This window comes from Amphibalanus amphitrite, unplaced genomic scaffold, assembly GCF_019059575.1.
Source record: "Amphibalanus amphitrite isolate SeventyFive unplaced genomic scaffold, NRLGWU_Aamphi_draft 001309F_arrow, whole genome shotgun sequence".
Classification (NCBI taxonomy): Eukaryota; Metazoa; Arthropoda; class Thecostraca; order Balanomorpha; family Balanidae; genus Amphibalanus; species Amphibalanus amphitrite.
The window spans coordinates 132,282-155,111 of NW_024882802.1; the positions used below are offsets into that span (position 1 = coordinate 132,282).

The following is a 22,830-nucleotide window of genomic DNA, read 5'->3' on the forward strand; positions in this document are numbered from 1 at the left end:
ATGTTGCACTCATCGATGCGATGGTTGCAAGTGTGGCCAATGCGCTACAGGTACCGGTTGCTACAGCCTACAAGAAGAACGGGAATTGCGACTGATAAAGGACGGGCTAGTGTACGATCACATGCGGGGAAAATTCATTGCGCATTATCCTTGGATTAGAGACCCAAATGAACTCCCTAACAACGTTACCATCGCCGAAGCAAGAATGAGAGCCACGGAAAGAAGGTTGCTCAAGATGGGAAATGATCATGTAAAAGCCTACGACGCGCAAATACGAGATATAATAGCAAGAGGAGTAGCTAGAAAATTATCCAGAGAAGAAATGCTAAACTTTAAAGGGCCGATACACTATTTATGTCACCATGAAGTTGTAAAGCCCAATTCAGTATCAACACCCCTGCGGATTGTCTTTAAAGCGTCAGCGTCATTCATGGGACATGTATTGAATGATTACTGGGCGAAAGGTCCCGATTTTATTAACAACCTTTTCGAAGTATTACTTCGATTCAGAGAAGAATCAATTGGACTGGTGGGGGACATCAGCAAGATGTACCATTCCATTGAATTGGCTGAGAGGGACCAGCACGTGCACCGTTTCTTGTGGCGGAACTTGAATATAAGCCAGGAACCCACGCATTACATGATGCTAGCAGTGACATTCGGAGACCGACCAAGCGGAACAATCTCGATGGTAGCGTTAAATTTGATAGCCGAAATGAATCGAAGCATATGTGAAAGGGCCACGGAAATGATATTGAAAAACAGCTACGTTGATGACCTGATCCAGTCAGTGCCACGGTATGAAGACGCGCATTCCCTAGCAGAAGAGGTGCAAGATATGTTGCAAAAGGGCGGTTTTAATGTAAAGCACTGGATTATATCTGGATCTGGCGATGACAGCGTTTCTGCAGCAAAATCTGACGTTACACTTATGAATGTTGATGAAGAAAAGGTGCTCGGCATGCGTTGGTTGCCTAAGCAGGATCATTTCATGTTTCAAGTCAAAATCAACTTTTCTCAACGGCAGAAAAGGGTACCGACTGGACCTGACGTAACGGAAACGAACATCGATGCTATGTTTCCAAGGGTATTAACCAGAAGAATAGTTTTGGGTCAGGCAGCGCGTATTTGTGACCCTCTAGGGTTTATTGCGCCAGTTACGATAACTTCCAAAATTCTACTCAGAACATTGATATCCAGAAAGGCCAATGAACAAGAAACTTAGACATCATCTGTATGGGATGACCCAATACCTGAGGAAAGCAGGAACGACCAAGGAACGACTGGAAGTTGTTTTTCAAGGATTTATACGAATTAGAGAATGTGACCTTTGCAAGATGTTTGAAGCCAAAAGAAGCCATCGACGATCCAGTTTTAATCGTCTTCTCTGACGCCAGTATCCAAGATTATGGAGCGTGTGCATATGTGCAATGGGAACTTAGTACTGGAAAATATGAAGCAAGGCTTATTGCAGCAAAACACAGGATAGCACCAGCGAGACAGCTAACGATTCCCCGATTAGAGCTTTGTGCAGCTGTACTGGGATGCAGATTGCGAGAGACAATTGAGCGAGAAATGGAGTACTCCTTCAAATCAATATTTCATCTTGTCGACTCTGCAATTGTCCGAGCACAAGTTCAACAGGAATCCTACGGGTTCGGTACGTTTGTCGCGACGAAGATAGCTGAAATTCAAAATAAATCTGATCCGGGAGAATGGTGGTGGATAGCCACTCGAGACAATCCCGCCGATTTGGTGACAAGGCCCACTAGTCCCAATCAAATCGGACCCAAGTCTATCTGGCAACAAGGGCCAGATTTTTTACAATTACCAGTGGAAGAGTGGCCGATAAGTCAAGCAGTACCAGACCAAGAGCTTCCAGACCGCATCGGAGTACACGTGATGAATATTGAAAATCAAGAGGAAAAAGTGGGTATAGGAGAAATAGTAAACGTGGACAAGTTCAACAGTTACAACAAGCTGCTAGGAGTTACAGGACGATTTATAAGCTGAAAACGGACAAGACATTGAAATCCATCAGCAAGTCACCAACTGCTGAGCATCTGCAACAGGCAGAAGCAATGTGGATCAAACATGTTCAAAAACAGCTGTTGAAAACCGATTGGAAAATTCGATTCCGGCGTCTGGGACCGAGCATTAACAGTGATGGCGTCATAGTTGTTGGACAAAGGATAACGAAGTGGCTTAAAGACAATTGGAATCAAGACGCATTTGTCCTTCTTCCAGCAGACCACAGGTTCACCACATTGTTTATCAAACATGTACATGATTGTGATCATGCTGAGAGAGCCCTGTTGATCGCTATAGGAGATAGCGTGCTCACAGTGGGAGAACTGCAAACTGTGCTCTTTGAAGTCGCTAACTTGTTGAATGAAAGGCCGATAGGTCACAGACCAGGGGCCGACCCAGAGCTTGGCTCTTATCTGTGCCCAAATGATCTGATTTTGGGACGAACGGGCATTGCTGTCCCACAAGGGCCCTTGGCTTACGACAGCAAAACTTTGCCACAGACAGCAAGCCATTCAGCGAGTCGTGACATCGTTTTGGATAAAATGGCAACTGATGGCAACGGGACTATTTCTTAACTTTACTCGTACGACAGAAATGGCATGTAGAGAAACGGGATATAAAAGCTGGTGACATTGTCCTGGTCCAAGACAACAACGCACTTCGAGGGCAATGGAAACTAGCGGAAGTAAAGGAGGCATTGGTGGGTCAAGATGGGAAAGTTAGAAACGTCACACTAAGGTACAAATGTCAGTCGCGCGACAAGAGCGAATACACAGGGCAAGCTGACTAGTGATGTCAATTACGGAAAATCGAAATACCGATACCAAACCAAATACCAACTGAAACCGTGGAGAAATACCGAAACCAAACCAATTTGGGAACATGAGGAAAATACCAACCTTTTACCGATTTCTCAGCCTCTTAAACATTAGCGAGGGTTCATGATACGAACAAAATACCAAACACATTAGGATTGAAATACCAAATACCGAGTTGGTATCGGTTTGGTACCACGGCCGAACATTTGAATTGAGGTACCAGGAATTCGCAAGTCTCGAGCTACAGATGAACAAAACAATTTTCTGCATATCCGAAGGTTGGGACTTTTCAATTAAGAACAATCACTATTCTTTAGAATTGTGATTTTCTATTGAAAATCCCAACCTGAGCTACCTCTCTAGGGGGGTGTTTAGCGTTTCTGCCGCGATTTGGGTCATTTTGATCGCCGCCGAAACGGCTCGGTAGATTTTCTTGCCATTTTCAGCGTTTGGTCCCGTGTGGGGGAGCTACCGGCTGGTACCGGTCGCTTGAAATATAATTAACCCGTTTTGGGGTAATCGGCACGTGCATTTTCCCATAGGGTTAACATGGGGAAAAATTAAAAATGCGATTTGCGCAAAATCTGTTCAGTAATATTTGTCCACTTTTTTAGGGTCAGTTCTTGGGCTGGCACCTCACCTTCTGGGGGTAATTATTTAAAAATCATAGGGTACAGTTTCGGGTAATCGTGACGGACAGTTACCCCATGTTGAGCCTATGGCGATTTCGAAAAATTATTTTCAAATCGATTTTGCAAAAAATTTCCACGTTAGATTTTGAAAATGTTCCAATATGTTGTGCCCCGGGGTGTCGGCTACCACATGGTATGGGTCAGATATGGGGCGATTGAAAAGCACGTGCCACGTGCAAACGTGTTTGATGGGGTAACCTCCGGGAAAATCCGACATTGTCCAACTGGGGGTCCTATGGCGCGGAAACGACTTCATCTAGCGACACCAAATCAATGCAGCCGGTGAGCAGATGAGTCCAGCTTGTCGCACCAGTGGTCACGTGGCGCACGTGCTATTGCACGTGCCGTGGCACGGGGTCAATTTTTGTTCTTAAATACACCAACATTGTGAAATGCAAGGAATGGGGGAAATAGCCGTCAGGCCGTCAGTTTTTATGATAGAGTCGATCTGAAAACGGGTGTAGACACAGAATGAACGGCGCTAAAAAACTGCTATCTCGGATTTTTTGTAAAACGAAAAATTTAAAATTCTAGGGAAATTATATATTAGAAAGGTGAAATTTCCCTAAATTTTCCCGTTTTTCAAGTTTAGCCGTCCACTGTTCAGTGACGATGACACCGGCCGGGGTCATCTTTTACATGCTAATGGCCACGTCGATGGGTCATCACGTGGCGTGAACGGTGAAGCTGTCAGAGGTCCGGCACGTGCCACGTGGCCACGTGTTTGAGTCACGTACCTCCCAGATTATCGTGTGTTTGCCGACTTGTGGCCTTATAGCACGAAAACAGCACCAGTCAGGAAGCCTGAAAGGGCACAATCGGTGAGGGGACAAGTCCTGCTTGTACCACCGGTGGTCACGTGGCACACGTGTTCAGCTGGGCTCCTCCTTTGCGGAGATATTTTATCGTGAAATATTCAAATGTCCATAACTTTCTCAAATATGGTCCGATTGGGTTCAAATTTGGTGGGTGGCTGCATTGTTAAGCGTCAATGACAACTGAGCCGCGTTTGATGCACCGCGCCACATTTGTCATTATGCGCCATAATCGCCCGAAATCGCAAAATGTTTGTAACTTTGTCAAACATGATCCGATTTGGATTCAATTTTGGGGACGGATGCACAACACATACAAAGGACTGCCCTTGCCGCAATGCGCCACAATTGTAACAGTGCGCCATTTATGCCGCAAAACGCACCAGTCCACAACTTTGCCAAATAGGGGCAACACTATTCGACCGCCACCCTTGCAGCATTCTATAACTCAGGAACCACTGGACCGATCGGGATGAACGAAACACCATTCGAATTAGGGGATACGATTTTGTCAGCCGTTTCGATGATGATGACCTCAAGTGACCTGCACCTGGGTAACCTCAAAAGGTCAACTTGGCATTAGCCGTTTTCACGACGGGCTATCCGGCGAGTGCACCTTATTTGACCAAATCTGCACGTAATCTCTGGTGCAGCAAATATCTTCATTTTATGAATTTATAATTTTAATCGATGATACTCTCTGATATGACAAAGCAGGCCTAGGTATAAGTAATTATTGCAACCCTAGCTGATAGCTACTAAGAGATACACTGAACCTAATTTGACCAAATCTGCACCTAATCTGCACCAAATGTGTATCAGATGGCCGTCGTGAAAACGGCTATTGACGCGCCTATTGCAGCCATTCTATAACTCAGGAACTACTGGGCCGATCGAGACGAAAACGCCACCAGTCGACTCAGCGTATGCGATTTCATCAGCCGTTTCGAAAATGGTGATCTCAGCCTCTCAGGTGACCTCGGTGACCTTGGGAGGTCACATGACCGTTGTCGCCTATGGCAGCCATTCTATAACTCAGGAACTACTGGGCCGATCGATGCTTGCATGATGCTGCGTGATGCTGCGTGATTGTCGTATCAAAGAGCCCTCAGCAGGCCGCAAAGGGCTCTCAACTGACGTCAAACGGCCCTACGAAGGCCTCAAAGGACTCTTAGTTGGTGTCAGAGGGCCCCCAGCAGGTGTCAGAGGACCCTCAGCTGACATCAAATGGCCCTCAGCTGGCGTCAAATGGCGGTCAGAAGGCCTTAAAGGTAGTGTGCCACCTTTGAAAGATTTCCCATTTTATTTTTCCTAGGATAAGAAGCTTCTGTTTTTACCTAATATCGTAAAAAAATCAAAAATGGGCCTGGAATAGTGCCTTTTTCGCCTAAAAGTTTTTCGGTTTTTAGATATGTATAACATATCCGAAGGTTGGGACTTTTCAATTAGACAATCACTATTCTTTAGAATTGTGATTTTCTATTGAAAATCCCAACCTGAGCTACCTCTCTAGGGGGGTGTTTAGCGTTTCTGCCGCGATTTAGGACATTTTGACTCCCGCAAAAACGGCACGGTCAACTTTCTTGCCATTTTCACCGTTTGGTCCCCTATGGGGGAGCTACCTTGTGGCAAAGTTGCATGAAATATAATGGGCCCGTTTTGGGGTAATCGGCACGTGCATTTTCCCATAGGGTTAACATGGGGAAAAATTGGAAATTCGATTTGCGAAAAATTTCGTCAATTATATTTGCTGATATTTTTAGGGTCGGATCTAGGGCTGGCACCTCAACTTTTGGTGTTAATTATTTAAAAATCATAGGATACAATTTCGGGTAATCTTGACGGACAGTTACCCCATGCTGAGCCTATGGCGATTTCAAAAAATTATTTTCAAATCAATTTTGCCAAAAATTTCCACGTTAGATTTTGAAAAAGTTCCAATATGTTGTGCACCGGGGTGTCGGCTACCACGTGGTATGGGTCAGATATGGGGCGATTGAAAAGCACGTGCCACGTGCAAACGTGTTTGATGGGGTAACCTCCGGGAAAATCCGACATTGGCCAACTGGGGGTCCTATGGCGTGAAAACCACTCCACTTAGCGACACCAAATCAACGCAGCCGGTGAGCAGATGAGTCCAGCTTGTCGCACTAGTGGTCACGTGGCGCACGTGCTATTGCACGTGCCTTGGCACGGGGCCAATTTTGGTGCTTAAATATACTAGCACTGTGAAATGCAAGGAATGGTGGAAATAGCCGCCCGGCCGACAGATTTTATGATAGGGTCGATCTGAAAACGGGTGTAGGCACAGAATGAAGGGGGCTAAAAAACTGCTATCTCGGATTTTTTGTAAAATGAAAAATTCAAAATTCTGGGGAAATTATATATTCGAAAGGTGAAATTTCCCTAAATTTTCCCGTTTTTGGACTTAAGCCGTCCACTGTTCAGGGACGGTGACACCGGCCGGGGTCATCTTTTATATGCTGATGGCCACGTCGATGGGTCATCACGTGGTGTGAGCGGTGAAGCTATCAAAGGTCCGGCACGTGCCACGTGGCCACGTGTTTGAGTCGCGTACCTCCCAGATTATCGTGTGTTTGCCGACTTGTGGCCTTATAGCACGAAAACAGCACAAGCCAGGAACACTGAAATGGTGCAATCAGTGAGGGGACAAGTCCTGCTTGCACCACCAGTGGTCACGTGGCACACGTGCAAATCTGGGCACCTCCGTTGCGGAGATATTTTATAGTGAAATGTTCAAATGTACATAACTTTGTAAGTTTAAGTCCGATTGGGCTAGAATTTGGTGGGTGGATGAATTGTTAAGCGACATGAACGAATTGCCATGTTTGTTGCAGTGCGCCACGTTTGTCTCAAAGCGCCATTTTTGCCGCAAAGCGCAGAATGTGCGTAACTTTGTCGAACATTGGACGATTAGGATGCGCTGTAATTAAGGGATGGCTGCTTAAACGGCAGATATGAATGCACCACATTTGCCGCAGGGCGCCATATTTGTCTTAATGCGTCAGTGTTTGCGTTTTGCCTACGGCGGGCTTTTTTTGCGGCGGTGTTTGCGTTTTTTTTCGGGGTTTGCGTTTGACGGCGGGCGGCCGTTTTTGCGTTTTTGGCGGTGGTTGCGTTTGGCGGCGGGCGGCCGTTTTTTTGCGGCGTTTTGCGGTTGGCGGCGTGCGTGCGGGCGTTTTTTGCGGCAGTGTTTGCGTTTTTTGCGGTTTTTGTGTTTGGCGGCGGGCGGGCGGGCGATGCGGGTGTTTTTGCTGTTTGCGTTTGGCGGCGGGCGGCCGTTTTAGCGGCGGTTTGCGGCGGGCGACCGTTTTTTGCGGCGTTTTGCGGTTTGCGGCGGGCGGCCGTTTTTTGCGGCGTTTTGTGGTTTGCGGCCGGTTTTTATGGCGTTTTGCGGTTGCCGGCGGCCGGCCGTTATTTGCGGTTAGCGGCGGGCGGCGGGCGGTCGTTTTTTGCGGCGTTTAGCGGTTTGCGGCGGGCGGCCGTTTTTTGCGGCGTTTCGCGGTTGGCGGCGGGCGATGCGGGCGTTTTTTTGCGGCGGCGGTGTTTGCGTTTTTTGCGGTGTTTGTGTTTTGCGGCGGACGCGCGTTTTTTTGTGGCATTTTGTGCGTTTTTTCTGCGGTTTTCGGCGGGCGGGCGATTGTTTTTTTGCGAAGTTTGCGTTGGCGTTTTAGGCGTGCGTTTTGCGCGTTTTGCGGTGTTTGCGTTTGGCGGCGGGCGGGCGGTTTTTCACAATTAAAGTCCCAACCTTCGGATCCGCAGTGCTGTTCGACAAGCGCTGCCCGGGCTATGATTGGTTTTGGATCGACCGGCTAGTTTTGATTATCTTTTGACTTTTAGTTTATGGCTGCAATGAAGTAAGTTTGTAATTTATCTTATTATCTGTTTAAGTATTATTTTCGCCTTTTCATATATGCCATTTAGAAGTGTGAAGCCTTTGTGGACTATTTGTTACAGGATGAAACTTATCGGCGAAGATACATGAACATGAAATTGATTGTACCTTGATTTGTTATTTTCACGATAAATTATACATCGCATTGCAGTGACCTTGTTTTTATAATTCGAATTATAGGCTACTATTTTTATTTTTCTTAGTTAAGAAAAGATCATCGTGTCAGGGCTATGACTAAAAATAAGTGGCCTAGATCCGATGAGAAAACAGGATTTGAGGGAACCCTAGGTTTGGCTCCTTGGGCTTCTTTCACCCCCCCCCCCCCCTCCAGTGAAAATTCCTTACAGGAGGCCCTGTAGCCCCCGGCCCCCCACCTCAAAAAGTAGGTGGGCACTTGCCCACCTGGCCCCTCCTGTTCCTACGCCTATGCAATTTTGTTAATAGCCAAACTATCAAAAACAAAACACAAACTAATGTTTGTGGAATCAATAGTTTGATTCTGACACCAGATTGCCTCCATGAAAAAATCAATTTCCTGATTGTCTTTTAGCATGCTTTGCATAAGAAATAGTCATTATTTTGGCTGTATTTTGTGTGTGTGTGGTTAGCTTCATCATTTTTCTTTGCCACCTGCTAGCAGCACTGCCATTCAGTGTTTTACCAGAAACATGCCAATTGGGGAAACTATGAGGCAGAAATCAAAACATTGATCGATCAATAAATGGATCTTGTACCTATGACCATATATGGGCATAAATGCAGCCCCCGCTATGACGGGGTGCATTCAGTGTAACGGGACGATACTTGCGGTATTGAATACACCCACTGAAGAGAAAAAGCTTCCATTTACCAAAGGAATGATATGTAGTTAACGAGTAATACTTGACGAAAGTACGCACATTCACCCGAAAATGACGATATTTTTTGCAGGTTCTGGGCGTCCACTTTGGTAGACAATCAGCTGGCCATTCAATAAATGGATCGGCACTATGAAAAAAGTTAAGAAATTTTATTTTTAAAACGAAAAATACAAAATAGTAACTATTGAATAATAATTAATTTTGCTATAATTGACAAAATTGTAAACAAATTAACCCGCGCCGTGCTGGTGGCCTGAACTTTCCGCCGAGTGCTGGGGGGGGGGGGGCGTTTTCACGCCCCCCCCCCGTCTAACTCGGCTCCTGGGCCACGTAGCGACACGCGGTAAGCGGCATTCGAAAGAGCGTCAAAAATAAGGACGAAAACACTTCGGTCATTTTTTGGGTCAGGTCAAAGGTCAGGTCACCAGAGGTCACCAAAGGTAAAATGTTGACTATTTCAACATTTTGGAAACTGCCAACGGCTATCTCGGGAACCGATAGAGCTACAGCGCCGCGGAAAAGCGCATTCGATAGCCCTTTTACAGACCTTTCTGAGTAATGTTCTCAGATTTGACCTCAGGTCAACGGTTTAGCCTCCAGAGGGCAAAAACTCCAAAAATAGCCGTTTTTACGAAAAACGTTTTTTCGTCAATAACTTTTGACTCATAAGCGCCATGACATTACTTTTGCCAGCATCGTGTTCCTCTCGTCGAGACGCGTCGAATGAACTATTTGTTGACCTTGAAAGGTCATTTTGAAAATTTGACCTCAGGTCAAGGTCATGACCTGACCGAAAAGGGTCATGTTGCATATCAGTCGATCCGTATCGTCGAGCTGAACACATCTGACGTGTTTTCACCGCTCTAGCACGTCTCTATCAAAAGTTATAGCCAAAAAACTGCTGGCGACCGTTCATGACCTGAGATGACCTCAGGGGCACACAGAGGGGTCACAGGTGCATTTTTCCTATTCAGTGTGTCATGTTTACCTATGAACCGATGTTTGAGAGCGTTTTGAACGATATTCGTCCAAAAGAGGCGCATTTCAATTTTCTCCCATTGACTTATAACGGAGAGGTCGCAAAATTGACCTGACCTTAGGTCACAGATATCAAAAATCCGAGATATACATTTTATACATACTGTTACTCATATCAATCGCTGAAAGTTTCAAAGTGATCGTTCAGTCGGTGTAGCTATAGCGAGCCTTTGAACTTTTTCTGAGGTAAGGTCACTTGACGTGACCTGGTGACCTGACCTTGAACGGCCTAGGTCTGAAATTTTCACAACATGTGCGGAAATGATGTAGGAACACGTGTACCAAAAACTGCGGCGCTGCGCGCCGCCGTTTTTGAGATATTCGCGAAAAACCTGAGGGGGGGGGCGTAAAAACGCCCCCCCCCCCCAGCACGGCGCGGGTTAATACAAATAATAACTATTTACCATCTATTAATTACTCACTCTTTCTGGCACGTTTCTTTCGATCAGCAATTGCCGTCAAACGTCGGTTGGCCTTGAGTCACAACTTACTTCATTAGGACCGCCAGTTAATTGTGCGCTGAGTGAGTACAGGCCTTGTGTGAATCACAACTTGCTAATGTCTTATTTTTTTTCATTTGAAAGCTAGGATGCACGAAATCACGTCAATTTTTTCGTTACATGGTCATGGCCATGCCCCCCACTCCAACCTTTCATTGGTCAATCAATATTTGGATTTGTGCCTCGTCCTTTACCCAACTAATGCACAACCTAGCAGAACAGCTTCCAACAAAGTATGGTTAGTTTTACAATTGTAAGGATGCCCTGCTCCTTCATTTCAAAATGAAAAGTGATGTAACAATTAACAACACATGAGCCTACTATGAAAGTCAAACCCCTTGAGACCCCACTTTTTTGCGATAATTTTTAAATGCGTCAACTTTCGTTGACAATATTCTGGCAATGTATGTTTCAGAACCTGCCGAAACTTTTATTACTAAGGTATTTTGACGCCAAACGATTATGGAAGGTACTTCTCATTCACTCGTAATGCTAAGGTCAATTCAGGCCCGGGCAGAGGCTTGCGCTCGGCCACACTCGAGCCCCGCCACCAGCGCCATCTGCTCTAAATGCCATCTACCAGCGCCCGCTACCGCTACCAGCTACCGCCCACCATCAAGCCTGAATGGAGCGAGAGACGCGAGTGACCGGTCGCCGGGCAAGGAGCGATGGAGGGGTAGGGCGGAGCTTAGCGCTGACGTCATTGCGTGGCTCCGCCCCATGAGCGCGTAGCCTCTACCCAAACAGCAGATTCGTTCCGTGAAATTTAACATTACGAGTGAATGAGAAGTACAGCCCACCGCTAATGTAATGTAGGGTTTTACCAATCTCAACGGTTGGCTTTGGCTGGCGATTGTTTAATGCGGAGTGATCGAAAAGAAGATGTCAATATAGCTAAAATTGCAGCTGCAAGGGTGACGATACATATAAGCTACATTCAAAGTTTCATTGTAGTCTGGCTAATCGTTCCTAAGCTTCAGAAGCAGAACATACCCATGACTGAAACCCCACATTACTTCTGCTGTGGACTGTACCTTTCATAATCGTTTGGTGTCAAAATACCTTAGTAATAAAAGTTTCGGCAGGTTCTAAAACACCCATTGCCAAAATATTGTCAACGAGAGTTGACGCATTTAAAAATTATCGCAAAAAAGTGGGGTCTCAAGGGGTTTGACGTCCATAGTAGTATCCACCATCTTCACACAACTATATAGCCGCCAAGATAAAGTACCGGTATGGACTCTAGTCATGTCATGGCAGGCACAAGCTACCTACAGGCAATTTTTGCAAGAAGGTAGGTGGAAAAACAAAACAAAACAAGGAGACAAGTGACAACAATATGAGTGGGTGGAGTTCTTCTGGCTCTTTACTTAACCTGATCATCATATATTTGGGAGAACAATATTTAGCTTACCTGTTGTAGACACACAACGACCACCATCCTTGAGACTGCACGTGCAACAACAATAACGCTCAAAGATATTCCGGCGTGCAAACAGCTGCGCTGAAATTGTATCTCAGTCGTGCTTCCAAATCGACGTGGCGCATCGCTGCCAGATGGGCAATTCCACGACAAATCACCTATTTTTTTCCAATTGTTCACCATGACCTCTCCGATTTTGCTCAAATTTGGCATGCAAGTTGACCTATGGGCACTACTTCGTCCCAATGAATTTGTAGTCCCAATGTCACAGGGGTCATGAGATATGGGTCATCCAAATTTTTAGGTTTTCCGGAATATTGAAATATAAAGTATTTTTTATCTCTGCAACGGTTCACCGGATCAAGAAAAGTTATATATGAAATAATAAGCGCATAGGCTGGTGCGTCTAGCAAAAATAAGAATGAAACCCCAAGATCATTTTTTGACCTCGTGACCTTGTGACGTTTTCTTGACCCCGTGACCTTTCAAATTTGTCCTATTTTAAAAATTCTGATTTTTTCCTTGAGACATGTCTTATCCATGCTCTCAATATTGGTATGTGATTTGGTTGGTATATCGGACCCGTTGACCTCAAACTGAGGTCAACAATGTGATCATGACCTGACATAAAAATGACATCTGCCCAGAACGTCGTGAATCATAGGCAATATGGGTGTCATATGAAAGCTAACTTCACGGAGAATACATTGGTGGTGTTTTTGAGTAGGTATGGGCCGGGTCAAGGTCACATTATGTCAGTGACCTAACACAGCATTGTGTTCTTTGAAGGGGGCGTTATTTTTTTTTGGGGGGGGGGGTAAGTCCAATGATCAGAACACAATAAAAAGATAACAAAACGTCATAAAACAACGTCTTTCTGTATTCAAAAAGCACAGATAAAGTACAGACACCCATATACCTACACACACTCGCACAAACACACACATACATACACCTTGTTTGAGGAAGTTCTTTCAAACAAACCTCAGTGACACACGCGGTGTGAAGAACGAGTCTCAGAATACTCTGAGAGCTTGATCCTGATCCAGATCTTGAGTCCCGCTGCTTTCTTCAAATACTGTGAGGACCACCTTACCGATAAAATACATTTCTTCTTCGTTTCGGCAACGCAACTAGCAGTAGCAGAAACGAAGACGAAAATGAAAGAACGCTTCACAAGTGCCCGCATGGTGAAGGGTACCAGGACGTTTCACCGCTTTGTACCGCTCGACTCCCACACCATAGCAGCCTTCAAGCTCTCCGAGTCTTCTGAGACTCGTTCTTCACACCGCGTGTGTCACTGAGGTTTGTCTGAAAGAAGTTCCTCGAACTAGGTGTATGTATGTATGTATGTGTTTGTGCGAGTGTGTGTATATTAGGGTGTGTCGTAATTAAACTTTTTCTTTCAAATCATGGTGCTCCTATGATTTTCTTTTGCTCCCGCACGGTAGAAGGCCAGCTGTATAAGAAAAAAAATCCTAGAAATAAAAACCCATCCTGCCGCATCATGTCAAAGTTTCCATGAAAATCAGTTTCTGGCGTTGAAGTCTCCACATACAACCCGATTTGTGTTCCATTTTCGTGATATAAATGCCTTCCCTGACCAGTTTCGTGCCTAAAGGAGCATCCCATGAACCACCCTAGGGGGTTTGTGGCGAACATTTGGAACACTTTTGGTGATAAAATGTCCAAAATCAAATGGTTCTAAACGCATACATCTGAAAGTAGGAAGCTAACACCACAAAAGAAACGTATTGAGCTTTAACCTTCCAGGCGGTGGGGGGGGCATTTTTTTGCCCCCCCTTTACTTTTTTCGATATATCTCGAGAACCGCTGCGCCGATCGTCACCAAACTTTCGGTACCCTCCCGGGAGTAGCTAGCGCACATGGTGACCAAATTTTTTCCAAAGGCTATGATAGGTTGGCCGCAAATGACGTCAGAGTGACGTCAGTTCTGCCATTTTTGACAAAAAAAAGGGTTTCGCGGGAAGAGCTGTAAGGCCTACAGCTTTGATGATACAGAAAAATACTTGGGACATAAAAGGTGTAGAATTACCAGCGCTACAATACTGCTATCTCGAAATTTTGAAAATTTTGAAATTTGACCCCCCAAAATAAAAAAAAAATCTTTTTTTGGATTTATTAGCAAAAAAATCCCAAAAGTTTTTCGATTTTCGAAAAAAACCGGAATATATGTAATAGCCCCTAGTGACTTCTATTCACATACCAAATTTTAGATCGATACCTCTTTTTTTGGCCAAGTTATAGCGAAAAAACTGTTCAAAATTGATGACGTCAAATTTTCAAACTAAATTTTTAGCAATTCTAGACCACGGAGCGCAAAACAAAGACCACCATTAGACTCGCCGTGACGAGCTGCATCGAATCCATACCCATTTTATGCAAATCTATCAACTTTGAAATTTGACCTTTTTGACCTGACATTGACCTGACCTCCACCAGAAACTAGAAAGTGACCTAAAGTGTACCTGATGGTCTTATAACCAACACCATTGAGTTGGAAATGAAAAACTGGCCATAAAACATGCATCACACAACCCTAGTGAAGCTTGGTTCATGTGCTGACCCTTGGTGACCTGACCTCTGACCTGACCTGGTATCATCAGTGACCTCCAATAGCAACATATGTGCTAGGCAACTTACGCCTTATCGCTGATTTTCGACAAAATGCGTTTTACTCGATGTTGTTGTAGCGCATTCCCTAGAAGACCCGTGAACGGTGAAACATTTTATCTTTGACCTGACCTGTGACGTCATCGGTGACCCCTAGGTCAATGAAATTAGGTTTCGCTCGGCAAATTTGACAGGGCTATCAAACGCCGTTTGAATTTTGCGGATCCGTCCAGTAGTTTTGGAGATACGAGGGGGGGGCAAAAAAATGCCCCCCCCCCCCCCCACCGCGTGGAAGGTGGCTGGGAGGCCCACCGCCTGCCGGGTTAACACCTGTAATGTTGAGGCAATGTGGTGGCGGATTGAACAGAAGTCCTAAGGTTAAGGCACATGCTTACTAAAACTTTTAAACATGATTCCCCCCCCCCCCCAACACCACCACCGCCAAAAACATGCAGGCTTAGGTATTGTTTCCGACCGACCTGCGCGATTAACAACGTCCGTCAAGTGACTAACCATCGGCCGCCATTCCCGTTCATAAACGTTAGCTGCCGGTCATCATCCATCGCCAGTCCGTGAATCCGGCTTTGCAAATTACTGGAATGTGCCCTCCCCCCCCCCCAACACACAATCACGGTTAGATCCGCTTCTGAGGTAACGTGTTGGACGGTAGGTACTCGTCACGCGGTGCATGGCGCTTAAACTAGTCCTTGTGCTTTGCATCAGATTATGAGCGAGTGTGCCCTGATTTAACCAATATATTTTCAGCCAATCAAAATCGTCCCACACCCATGCGATCATCTGATGTTTCAGGGAGTATTTATTCAATAAACGCCTCACGCATACGACATATTTCAGGGACAGCATTTGCCAGTTAAGCGATTGCTTCAGAATGTACTAACTCAAACAGTGTAGTCAAATTCACCACTGGTGACCGACTGACATCTCTCACCCGTTGATACTTTTCGTCCACACATGTTAGGCGGCTACATCTGATACAGCCGTGCCTCTGCTTCTCGGTGGCTACCGACTCAGCTAACCCCATCACGACCTTTACGGCCCCTTCATTCACGGCCCGCTCCTCTGCTACCGCATGAATGAGCTAGGAGCCCATCGGCTCGTTTCGGTTGTCTTCATTTTCAGATTTGCTGTGATCTGTGTGTTTGGAAATGACTCGATGATCAGTCAGGTGCTCTTTTCCAGCAAGTCCGACAGCTCAATCAGTAAAAGCGAACCCCACACTTGTCAGCTCATATCACGCTCTTCTGGGCCGTGCAAAAGAAAGCTACACTGGCAGTAACGCTGGAAGCGCACACCTGTGAGTTATGTGGGCCAGAACTCACGAAGACTCACAAAGACACAGGGACTCATTGTTGTATCATCTACACCTACAGGCTGCGCAGAACGTTTCCGACGCCGTGGACTCAGCTGCTTTCGGTGGTCGTTCACGATTGCCCGATGCGGTTCCGCATACAGAGCGAAAGTTAAGATAGTCGACGAGCTGCGGCATGCTAAATATAAGGCTGACGACTCTGAATTCAATTGCTGTACCTACCTGTCGGTCGCTACTGATCAAGGAAGCTACACACACGGTGTTGCTACAGAAACTGTTTTAAGTGTTGGAAACTTCCTGTCTTGTCGGGAGGTGCAGTCCGGACTCTGGCGAAGAACCTACACACATAAGCTCCTGTTAATGGCACAGCGTAACTTCTTACTGGGTTCATCTTGCTATAATGCTATTCTGCTCGCGATACCCGCACAGGTTTGCGTTTCGGCCGTTCAGGTTATCAGGTGTCACCGCTAGACGCTGGGGCAGAAGCCGCACGGTCTCAGAAGTACGGAATATAAGGAAGCGAGTATGGATTTTGCGCAACTTTTTTGAAAATGTAAGAAAGCGGCGCTTCACCACTCACCGAGCCACCTCCCAAGACGATCAGCGGCTGGGCGTCTATTCCGTCCACACGGCGGCATAGGAGCAGTCCGTAAACATAAAGGGGCGGGGGTAGCTGGGTCAGTCGTCGGGCGAGCAGCAGACGCGGCGGTATCTGAAACCGCCTCACACGTCGACTAAATGCAACGTTTGAAAGAAGTTGGCGATCGGCGACTATTGGTGCATTGGGCTTATAGTGATGCTACAAATATTTGTCTCGCAAATGCTGTCCCTGAAATATGTTATGTGCGTGAGGGTGAATAAATGCACCAATCATCGGATGATGATATGGGTCTGGGACAACAAATATAGTAATTAAATCATGGTACACCTCGCATATTCGGATATATAGCACAAGTACGAACTTAGAGTTTAATCGCCATGCATCGCGTGACGAGTACCTACCGTCCAACACGTTACTTCAGAAGCGGATCTAAGCGTAGTGCGTGTGTGTGTGTGGGGGGGGGGGGAGGGCACATTCTAGTAAATTGCAAAGCCGGATTCACGGACTGGCGATGGATGATGACCGGCAGCTAACGTTTATGAACGGGAATGGCGGCCGATGGTTAGTCACTTGACGGACGTTGTTAATCGGGCAGGTCGGTTGGAAACAATACCTAAGCCTGCATGTTTTTGGCGGTGGTGGTGTTGGGGGGGGGGTGGGGGAATCATGTTAAAAAGTTTAAGCAAGCATGTGCCTTAACCCTCGCCGGCCGAGGGGGGGGGGGGCGGGTGCCGCCCCCCATAGGGTTTTTTCGCGATAGCTCCGAACACGCTGGCGATAGAGAGCTGAAACTTGGCATACCTGACCTTTGATTCAAACTGGATCTTTTGACACCAACCGCATTTTCGGGTCAGGTCAGGTCACTGACCTATGACGTCATAAGTGAACCTCTGCACGGTCTTCAGATGTCGCAACTTCGCAACGCCCTCACTGCCAGAGGAGGTGTCACAGGGAAATGGAACTTGCAGGACCTAGTATCCATTAGAAGTCTCACAACTTGTATATCTCGGATTTTTCCTAAAGGTCATATGAGGTCAGGTCATTTTCTCGACCTCACCATTATAAGTCAATGGGGAAAAATGAAAACTGCTATTCTGGCGCCGGGAACGATCTCCAACTATCTCAAGCACACATAATCATGATTTCAGGCGCTCCTTGCTAGGTTCCATGCGTCACTTTTGCAATGTTGACCTTGCGTGACGTCATTTATGACGTCATTAGGGTCATATTATTTTTTCATCAATAACTCCCGAACAAATTGAGCTAGCGAGTCGGGAAAGTCAGCAATGGACTCAGGAGGACCTGCCAAATCGAATGATATGCAATATGACCTCCTTCGACAAACTTCATGACCTGGGGGCGCTGACCTGACCGTGACCCGAGGTCAACACCCTAAGTTGACCTCACCCAAACAAAAAGTAAATCATTCGACGCGCCTGAGCAAGGCGAACACGATGCTGCCAAAATCGCGGCTCTGCGGCCGTTTTTTGCGAAGTTATTCACCAAAACCGAACCATACTTTGGGGCACTTGACCTGACCTCAGAGGTCACCAGTTGACCTAGGACCTTAAAATCGGGTATCAGTCTCTGCGTCTTGAAACGGCGCACACGCTCGTTTTTTCCGCGACGCGCTAGCTCCACCAGGGGCGAAACGGCGAGGGGGGGTGGTCGTACCCCCCCCCCTCGGCCGGCGCGTATGTAGAAAACCAATAGGTCCGGCGAGGGTTAACCTTAGGACTCCTATCGGATCTGCCACCACATTGCCTCAACATTACACCTGTGTCAAAGCTCAATATGTCTCTTTTGTGATGTTATCTTCCTACTTCCAGATGCATGCGCTTAGAACCATGTCAATTTGGGACATTTATGCTCCAAAAAAGTACAAAATATTCAACGAAAGCCCTTTCATGTGGTTCCTAGGTTACTCCCTTGCATAGAATACCGCCCACCAAAGACATTTATATTACGAAAATAAAAAAATAAACAGGCCGTATCGGGAGACTTCAACGCCAGAAACTGATTTTGCTCGAAACTTTGACAAGACGCGGCAGGATGGGTTTTAATTTCTCGAAAGTTTTACTTGTACAGCTGGTCTTCGGTTGTCCTGGAGCAAAGGAAAATCATAGGAGCACCGTGATCTGTGACTAGCGACACACCCTAGTGTATATGGGTGTGTGTATTTTATCTGTGCTTTTTGAATAAGGAAAGACGTTGTTTTATGACGTTTTGTTTTCTTTTTATTGTGTTCTGATCATTGGACTTACCAAAAAAATAAAATACGCCACCTTCAAAGAACACAATGCTGTGTTAGGTCACTGACCTAATGTGACCTTGACCCGGCCCATACCTACTCAAAAACATCACCAATGTATTCTCCGTGAAGTTAGCTTTCATATGACACCCATATTGCCTATGATTCACGACGTTCTGGGCAGGTGTCATTTTTTATGTCAGGTCATGACCACATTGTTGACCTTAGTTTGAGGTCAACGGGTCCGATATACCAACCAAATCACATACCACTGTTGATAGCATAGATAAGATATATCTGAGGGAAAAATCAGAATTTTTAAAATAGGACAAATTTGAAAGGTCACGAGGTCAAGAAAACGTCACAAGGTCACGAGGTCAAAAAATGACCTTGGGGTTTCATTCACATTTTTGCTAGACGCACCAGCCTATGCGCTTATTATTTCATATATAACTTTTCTTGATCCGGTGAACCGTTGCAGAGATAAAAAATACTTTATATTTCAATATTCCGGGAAACCTTAATATTTGCATGACCCATATCTCCTGACCCCTGTGACCTAGAGACTAAAAATTCACTGGGACGTAGTAGCGCCCATAGGTCAACTTGTATACCAAATTTGAGCAAAATCGGAGAGGTCATGGTGAATATGCCTAGGTGATCTGTCATGGAATTGCCCAGATCTTTTACTGGACGAGGAAGGCCTTTGAGTATGAAGCAAACTCTGGTGGATAAAATATGAACTAACAGAATCGTTTAATTGGCCGGGTTAGCGTAAATCTGGTTTAGGCTAACGTGCTCTAAAGTTAGTATAAACTCGGATCTGGGCTGTTCCTATCAAAATACACTATTTTTAATTTATGCTATCCAAAAAGTTAGGGTAAATTAAAATCAATTGAAATTTGGGTTTAGGCTAACGAAAAGTTAGCCTAAACCCGTTTCACAAAAGCACTACCAATGTATTCTCCGTGAAGTCAGCTTTCATATGACACCCATATTGCCTATGATTCACGACGTTCTGGCCAGATGTCATTTTCATGTCAGGTCATGACCACGTTGTTGACCTCAGTTTGAGGTCAGCGGGTCCGATATACCAACCAAATCACATACCACTATTGAGAGCATGGATAAGACATCTCTGAGGGAAAAAATCAGATTTTTTTAAATAGGGCAAATTTGAAAGGTCACGGGGCAAGAAAAGGTCACATGGTCATGAGGTCAAAAAATGACGTTGGGGTTTCAGTCACATTTTTGTTAGATGCACCAGCCTATGTGCTTATTATTTCATACGTAACTTTTCTTGATCCGGTCAACCGTTGCAGAGATAAAAAATATTTGATATTTCAATATTCCGGAAAACCTACAAATTTCGATGACCCATATTCAATGACCCCTGTGACATTAGGACTAAACATTAAAATGGGACAAAAGTAGTGCCCATTGGTCACATTGCATGCCAAGGTTGAGCAAAATCGGAGAGGTCATGGTGAACTATTGGGAAAAATTAGGTGATTTGTGGTGGAACTGCCCTTTACATATTGGTTCTTAAGTTGTCGGGTGGGGGCGATTACCCCTTCCCCATAGCAAACGGTGTGTGGCGAAATGCTCCAGCAACTGTGGAGTTACATGTGACCGGATACACATGATTTGGTTTGTTATTTAGGCAATAGAAGTGGGATTGGGAGGAGTCAGATAGCTAAACAAGAAAAATATAACCGACGAAAGGTCTCTAGGAGAGCCCTTACTCGTATATGTGGCTTTGTTTACAGGCCATTAGTGACCTCATCTATGCAAAAGACGAAAACCTGAAGGCCACTGTCGACAAAAATCCCACTCGGGTGTTCGAAGAGCAGGGTGAGCAGGGTGAACCCAAGGACTGGAGGACGATAATCGACAAGTCACTGGACGAAGGCTCCTTCAAGAGCTACGACGCGACCATATCTGAGCTGCTGCGGTTGGTTCGAAATAAGGTGAGGATTCACGTGTGGCGGTGTCTATTGCCTGCGCTCTGTTGGTAGTCGGTTCTGCTCGGCACCACCTGGGCTATTTCCTAACCCAAGACCGCATGGGGAGGTGTCGGATCCAGCACACTCCTGCTATCTCGAAAGCAATGGTCGTATCGACAAAGGTGAAAAAGTGTTCAAGCTGTCGCAAACGAAATTTTCAAAGGGCATAGCTGTCGCATTAAAAAAAATGAAATTAAGGTTCAGGAAATACAGCTGTCGCATGCAACAGCGCGACAGCAAACGATCCGTAAACGGCGAACATGCAGTGTATTTTGTTCGCGTGTTTACCTTTTTTCTGCGCATAATTCGTGACTAAAACACTGCAATGTATGTAATAGTGCAGCAAAATCAAGCAGGGGTGGGCAAACAAGAGTGGGCAAGGATACATCCCATAAATGTATCCGGCCGGAGGCTGTTCCCTTTGTGACGTCATAACTCCGTGACCTGACATGACCCGGTCAAATTTTTTTTTTATCAAAAGATGCGCAAGGTTTGCCCCATAAGGTACCCAAAATTTGGCGGCGCTGCGCGCCGCCGTTTTTGTACTATTTCCGAAAAACCTCAGGGGGGGGGGGGGTGCACCAACCCCCCCTACATGGGCGAGGGTTAAAACTTATCATGGTTGGTAGTGTTCTTCGCAGAATAAAAACAAATATGAAACTTACTGTGAATTTCGTCACACTGGCTCCGCAAAAACGTTCTTCTCTGTCGCGTAGGGTCATCCGCATGTTCACGAAGTTTTCGCCTATGCGTATCGAGCCCCGCGCCACTCCACGCTAGGCCGGTGGGCCGGAAAAGCGCTAGAAATACCCCCAAGAGTGGCTTTATACAATATGAACAAAATATGTATCATTCAATCCCAAAATGATCAAAGCATACGATTCTGATGCCATTTTTGCCTTAACCCTATTAGTGGCAGGCTCCTGGCTACCCCTATTAGTGGCAGGGGGGGGCTGTTTACGACCCCCCCCTTGATATCTCGAGATCTAACGGGCCGATTTTCAAAATTCAAACGGCAGGGGGGTAGAGGGGGGTAAAAACGGACAAATTGCAGATACATTTTAGACTGTTTATCACGGCCAGGTTTCTGAACCAATCTTAACGCAACTTTTGCCGATCGATAGAGAATGAACCAGGAATTCACATGGATCCTAAAAATATGCATTTTCAAAAATCATAGGCGGATACAGATCATTGAGATTGATTGTACACAAAAAGTATAGTAAATAAAGTTTTTGTTGGTACTGTTTCTAAAAAAGGTGGTAATGGTCTTGTTATGTTACAATTTTCTTATGAGAGAACGACTACAATTGTATTAACATAACATAACATATATTGATTGCAACAACAGGCCACTGGTGCCCAACATGGCTGCAACATACGATACATCAAAACAAGAACACTAGCGTCATGGTAAGAACGTCATGACATGACTTCATCTCCTTTCACATCAGTATCATTCACAGGTACACATTTCAGATCATATGCACAACGGACACCATATCATTTCAATTTTATCTAATCGTCAATTGTGTCAAAAATGGTACCACGCTCTATGAAGTACAGGTCAATAGAATGTTTAAACTCGTTAAGTGAATTACTTGCAATGACCCAGGATGGCAAATTATTCCACAAGTCAATTACTCTGTGTGTAAAAAATGATTGCCGTAGTGCTGTTCTCGCTGACTTTTTAACTAATTTACAATTATGACCTCTAGTTTGATTCGAATTAATTGTTAACATATTTGTGAAGTTTAATTTATCTAGTCCAGCGTATATCTTAAAAAGTTCAATTAAATCGCCTCTAATTCTGCGATAATGCAGAGAAAACATATTTAACGAAATCAGTCTTTCTTTATAACTCTTTTTCTCGAAGCCAACTATCATCTTAGTTGCTCTTCTTTGGATTCTTTCT

The 22,830-nt window shown here is 45.3% G+C and overlaps 1 protein-coding gene across 1 annotated transcript in view; it reads left to right on the top strand.

Annotated features, from left to right (window-relative positions):
* The window catches only part of LOC122372049 (serine/threonine-protein kinase/endoribonuclease IRE1-like), a 125,198-nt gene extending 104,095 nt beyond the window's left edge, over positions 1-21,103 (top strand). Inside the window, exon 4 of the mRNA XM_043348904.1 lies at positions 20,679-21,103. Within this exon, the coding sequence (XP_043204839.1) occupies positions 20,679-20,927 (249 nt within the window). The 3' untranslated portion in view covers positions 20,928-21,103. The remainder of the gene's footprint in view (positions 1-20,678) is intronic.
* Positions 21,104-22,830: the final 1,727 nt, after the last annotated feature.